The sequence below is a fragment of the Physella acuta genome, unplaced genomic scaffold (genome assembly GCF_028476545.2).
Source record: "Physella acuta isolate Inbredline_101_S28 unplaced genomic scaffold, ASM2847654v3 ptg000531l, whole genome shotgun sequence".
Taxonomy (NCBI): Eukaryota; Metazoa; Mollusca; class Gastropoda; family Physidae; genus Physella; species Physella acuta.
The window spans coordinates 827,486-833,830 of record NW_026732050.1 but is presented as its reverse complement, the minus strand read 5'-3'; the positions used below and the strand labels follow the sequence as shown (position 1 = coordinate 833,830).

Below are 6,345 nucleotides of genomic sequence, written 5' to 3'. Positions count from 1 at the left end.
AGAGGAGCCCTAGGTGCGAGTCGCAGCCTTGGGCCTCTAGCTACGGACACGTAGAGGAGCCCTGTTAGTCGGAGCCTTAGGGCCCCTAGCTTTGGGGACGTAGAGGAGCCCTAGGTGTGTCAAAGCCTTGGGCCTCTAGCTAAGGGCACTTAGGAGCTATAGATGTCGGAGCCTTGGGCCCTAGCTATGGGCACGTAAAGGAGCCCTAGGTGCGAGTCGCAGCCTTGGGCCTCTAGCTACGGGCAAACTATAGAAACCCTGTTAGTCGGAGCCTTAGGGCCCCTAGCTATGGGGACGTAGAGGAGCCCTAGGTGTGTCAAAGCCTTGGACCCCTAGCTACGTGCACGTATGAGCCATAGATGTCGGAGCCTTGGTCCCCTAGTTATGTGCTTGTAGAGGAGTCCTGAGTGTTAGTCGGAGCCTTCTGTCCCTAGCTACGTGCACGTATGAGCCATAGATGTCGGAGCCTTGGTCCCCTAGCTATGTGCTTGTAAAGGAGTCCTGAGTGTTAGTCGGAGCCTTCTGTCCCTAGCTACGGGCACGTAGAGGAGCCCCGTTAGTCGGAGCCTTGGGCCCCTAGCTACGGGCGCGTAGGAGCCATAGATGTCGGAGCCTTGGGTCCCGAGCTATAAGCACATTGAGGAGTCCTAGGCTTGAGTCGGAGTCTTGGGTCCCTATTTATGGGCACGTAGATGAGCCCCGTTAGTCGGAGCCTTGGACCACTAGTTATGGGCACGTTGCGCGTTTTTTTTCCGTTGCGCATATTTCTGGGAACCGAATCGAGGATGGGAAGGGGAGGGGGCTGGAGATAAATGGCGCACCGTCGAAACGGCCCGTGACAAAAATACCCAGTATAATTAAGACATAGGAACATTCAATTAGATTCAATTAAAGATTTTATGTATAACAGAATTAAAACCTACTATTCATACGCTTTACGTTTGTTATAAATATTACTATACTTATAAAACCTTTAACACACATATTACATCTAAAATGACTTTGGTACATAAAAGTATTAACAAATTCAAGTTTTGTCACTGGCCGTTTTGACGCCTCACGGGCAGTGTTTCTTCCAGACCTTTTTCTCCGTGTGGGGGGGGGGGGGGGGGGGGGGGGGGGCTGTTAAAAGTATATATTTTCTATATAAATTCCATTTCGCCCCCCCCCTCCCCCCCCTCAAAAGGTGCCTGGAAGAAACTCTGCTCACGGGAGGGGGGTGTGGCTAATTGGATTATAGCCTACATCTGCGGCTACTTTAGAAGTATTTGAAGTCTGCAATCAAAGTTTGTTGTAAATCATCAATCGGGTGCGGTAGAAATATAATTTTCGCACACATCTTCGCATTTTATCCCACGTAGTCTAACAATCGGTAGAAGGTAAGAATAAAATGCGAGAGAAAAAATGTCACATTTAACAAGAATATAATTAGATCTAAGTCTAGCCTAGTTTTTTTTTTTTCAGAATGATTAAATTTGTAAAGTTCGCCTAAAATGCCCCAAAAGCATTTTGAATTTTAAAATATTTAGAGTGGTTCCCCCTCCTTAGTAATTTTCCCGACACGTCAAAACAACATGGCTGCTATTTTCATCAGTTTCAATAAAATTTAATGTTTATCAAATTCAGAAAGCTTTCGGATACGTAAAAAGCTATCCAATGCCAAGAGCTTTATCAGAATCAAAATAAAGTATTCATTAAGTTTAGTCGTAGTATGCTTTAATAGATTCATACAAATATGTCATGGATCGGAGGCAGTTTATCTTCCCTCACTGGCCAGTTATCGAACTTGACAAAAGACATACTGACTGAAGGAACAGAGGAAGTTAGCGGTTAGTAGAATGGCCTATTCTGTTATTACTACTGTGGAAGTTACTCTAGATTCTAGTTAGGCCTACTTCTTAATACTAAGCCTATACAAATATTTAGTAGGCCCTAACTGCCCTAACTAATGTAGTTTGTAGCCTAAGGAATCACCCAATGGGAGTAATCATTACTCAGTAGTCAGTACTCAGTAGGCCTAATGTCGCCTAATGATTATGATGCCTAGAATCTAGCTAGGCCCTACCTAACCTAAGCCCTGGCCTATCATTGTTTTTGTATTGGCCTAATCACTAATCAATGATCATCCCTAAAAAATATATAGTCATATAGTATAGGGCCTAGGGCCCTAAAGTATATTGGTAATCTATTGTTTTAGGTACGTAAAATCGAACGAGGCTAGTAATGTGAAAAAAGGGTGACTCGTCAATTTATGTTGTAAAAGTTACAGAAATGTTTCAACCCTTCGTTCATGTATCTGGGTTTAAACAATTGTATTAAAACTTTTCAGTAATTAATAAAGATTAGCAATGTTTTTATCAGATGCAACCAAGCTCATTTACTTGAGTTTTTGGTAACATTTTAGCTAGAGATTCAGGTGAAACCACTGTAATTTACAGATGGCAGCTGTTTATATAGCAGATCTTGCTCGCAAACAAGGCTGTTTAAAATGACAATTTTCATATTAGATTCTATGCATAACTTTTTTTTTACTGTACTGTACAGTACCGGTAGTTACAAAATTCGACAAATTTCCCTGAATTTGGGGGTACGAGTCATGTTAATGTGGATAACTAATTTATTTTTGAGGATACATTGACAAAAAAATTGTCAAATTGTTTAATATATCATTGTTTATGTCTGTGCACAGTTTAATTGAATTTTGCTAACTATTTTTTTGTTTCTGATTTTTTTGTGAATTCGTAAAATTGTAACAAAAATCACACCTTTTCCTCAATAAGAGTAAAAAAATTTTTTTTAAAAATTGTCATACATATTTGTGGCTGAAATTCAACAATCTTTAAAAATAGGGTCTACCTGTATTGGTATCACCTTAAAGTCTATTTCTGTCCTTTCTTGATATATTAGACAATTCTTTTGGTTTATTATTCAATAGTCGATTATATTTGACACAAAAATATAAATATACTTGTATTAAAGCCATATTAATGAGCCACCTTTCTCGCACATTACTAATCTCGGCCGATTTTACGTACCTAAAACGATAGATTACCCCTATATTATATATAGATCTATGGATGAGGCATGAGGAATAACTACCTCCTAATAATGCAAATGTATTCTTAATCTAGAATCAGATAGATGTATTGGATGATTTTAGATACCGATGTCCGATAATAGACTCTTCCACTCTGTGTGAGTTGTTAGTAGTATTGTCATTATATGGTTAGAAATTAGGGTTAGGTGTGTGGAAGGACTAGGGTTGGGGTTAGGGTTAGGGACAGGGTTAGCATTGACATTGGCCAGCCATGTGTGTATTTAGTTAAGTACCGGTAACCTAACACCCCTTTTTTAAAGAAGATTCTATTATCGGACACTGGCATAAAAATTCTCTTGATCTATAACTGGAGTCTATTTTTGGCCTAGACGCAGGACTATTTATTAATTATTTTTAGGCCTACCCAAAGTACATTTGTTTAGTTAGGCCTAGTCTAATTAGTTAATAAATAGACATAGATCTAGACTAATAGTAAGTATCAAGAAATCTAGATTTAGATTAGTAGAATATTTTAACTTAGTTAAGTTAATATAAATATAGGGCTTATACTTTTTTAATACTTCGCCTAGAGGCCTAGGTCTACTTACTTTTTTATTAGGCCCTACTTAATTAGGGCTAGACCTAATTTTAAAAATAAATAAAACCAATAGCCCATAGGCCTATCAATAAGATTAAGTCAATGTCAATAGACCTGCATTCTAATGAATTGCTGAAAATAATGCCTACACAATTGCGTACACATAAGAGATAGGATTATATTATAATTATAAGATAATAAGAGAGTAGGAGTTGAGTAAGACTCTCATAAGATGAAAGTCATGATATGATTAATCTATCAACTACTCTATGAAAAGACCTAATGAATAACAAATAGGCCTATGCTTAATAGAAAAAATTCTAGAAATTAAATAATTAGAACTAGTATAATAAAATTGAAAAGACATAAAAATAAGGCTAATCGTTAATAATTGATTAGCCTAAGGCCTAAATTGATTAAACTAATAAATTAATTAAGCCAAAACTGATTACCAAAATTATCCTAATTCTGGATCCAACACTGATATTACAAGCCAGCTTTTTTTTGGAACTCCGTTGTCAGAAACTGCTAGGAGGAATACATCCAGTTTTCCAATATGTTCAAATTCATTTGACTACTTTAGGCCAAGTTACGAAGTTTCACAAAATTATTATTATTTCTTGATTTTACCTATTACTAGTATGACGCTGCAAATTGTACATATATAAGCCAACCAATAAAATGTATGTTATGCAATTTAAAAAAAAAATTTCCTTTATATAATTTGTTTCTCTGTATTCTAATACCTTTATTTTGGTTTAGCTATTATAAATAAGTTAATTTATGCATAACATATGCATAAGTTAAATAATTTTAAAGAACTAAATGCTGTTTATTTCGCTCCATCATCATCTTGAAATAGGTGCACTTTACTTTCGCTAACATTAGGCAGCTAATCGTCAGAGCTGGGTTGACTGAGGGACCTTTATGGACTCGAGTCCTTGGTCCAAACTCGAGATTTCTGGGTTAGCAGTCGTACTCTCTAAGTTCTAGCATCTGACCAAACTGTCCTATGGATTTTTTGTTTTGGGATCCATTTTTATTTTCGTCTCAAAGCTTTTTAAATATGTGTATTATTTAGAATTAATGAATCAATTCATTTTAAAAGCTGTTATGCTATTTTGAAATATGCATTTAGAAATAATAATAAGAAATTTTTTTTTTACTTCACTCATTACAAAGGTATAAGTAAAAGAATGTAAAATGTTAAACATTTAGATACCTAACTATAGCTTGTACCTGAAGTGATTTCACACAATGTGCTGTGAACAATAAATTGTTAAACATATCTCAATTGACTTTTCATTTAATGAATTTACTTATTTAAAATATTCATAAAAGCTGAAAGTAGGGCTGGCAGCAGTTTTAGTGCGTGTTAATAAGGAAACTTAGTTTTTTTCTCATAAAAATGAATGTATGTCTGTGTGTGGTTTTTTTTTATGCATTTCAAGTTCTACATCTTTCATTTATGCCAAGAAAGCTTGGGACTTTTGTTGAGAATACTTCTAGGAAAGTTTCTGCAATTTTAAAAATTTCTGCTTCCATGGGCTCCAAAATGAGTAAAAAAAAAATATAAAAAAATAACCAAGCTTAGATAATTTTGCAAAAAATAATAATTTGGTTATTTCCCTTTGCCCATACAACTAAATTAAAAGTTGGTTTGGCTGCCTTCTGCAATTTGCATTAATTAACATCATTATTCAGTTTCTTTAACACTGTACATGGTCACCCGGTTAGGGGTTATCCATTTATGACGTCCAGGGGGGGGTCTGAAAAAAATAGACTTTTGTGGACTGGGTGGGGGTTCGCTTTGGGCCACTGTGAACGTCCACATGCGGAATTAAATCACAAAATACTTACATTTGATAATTTTAAAAATCTGTTAATTTTTTAAATTTAAAAATATATTTAAAAAATTTAAAAATGCATATAATATGTAGATTATACATTAAATCAACAGTTCTCCAAGTAAATGTATCTGTAGTGTAACTGTTTACCACCCGCCTAAGAAAAAAAAAACAATTTGTTTTTTTACAAGCGGGAGGGGATAGGGCAGTGATTGCTGCAATTTTCTAAAAAAATTCATGGTATTTCAAGTTTATTTTTAGACATTTCAAACAATTGTAACTAAATCATAGTAGGCCTACATCATTATTTTGTGTCAAAGCCTAATATTATGTAGATCTAGTCATTTTTCAAGTAAAATACTGAAAACAACCACGTTACAATTTTATATTTAAATATTAGCGCATATATAACTATAATATGCTCGCTTGGTCAGATGTGTAGGGTTAACGGTCAGCGAGACCACAAAAAAAGGGGAGAGGCCGTTTGTTATCGAAGCACATGCAGCGTAGTTGAGTGAAAGTAACATAATGACGTCACTTTGATTAGCCGAATTTATCCGAACGTATATAGTCGTTGATAGCTAGACAGCTACAGATGACAGTAAAAAGTTTAGTCGACAGCATCTTCAGTGTTCACAGCATCCATGCGCGATCACAATTTTAGATAGTCTTAGCACATTTACACGGTAAGTTAACATGCCGTAGACTTATGGACATCTTGGAAAAATTTAACTCCCAATTATTATTTAGGCCTAGTAATAGATGTTACCCGAAATATTAAATCCCCATATTTAATAATGTAATTACATGCAATGTGTAGATTAACTAATAATGTGTTAATCTACACATTGCATGTAATGAAT

The 6,345-nt window shown here is 35.6% G+C and overlaps 1 protein-coding gene across 1 annotated transcript in view; it reads left to right on the top strand.

Moving 5' to 3' along the window:
* The first annotated feature begins 1,563 nt into the window (after window positions 1-1,563).
* The window catches only part of LOC131945171 (thyroid receptor-interacting protein 11), a 55,466-nt gene continuing 50,684 nt past the window's right edge, over window positions 1,564-6,345 (top strand). Inside the window, exon 1 of the mRNA XM_059306190.1 lies at window positions 1,564-1,829. Within this exon, the coding sequence (XP_059162173.1) occupies window positions 1,736-1,829 (94 nt within the window). The 5' untranslated portion in view covers window positions 1,564-1,735. The remainder of the gene's footprint in view (window positions 1,830-6,345) is intronic.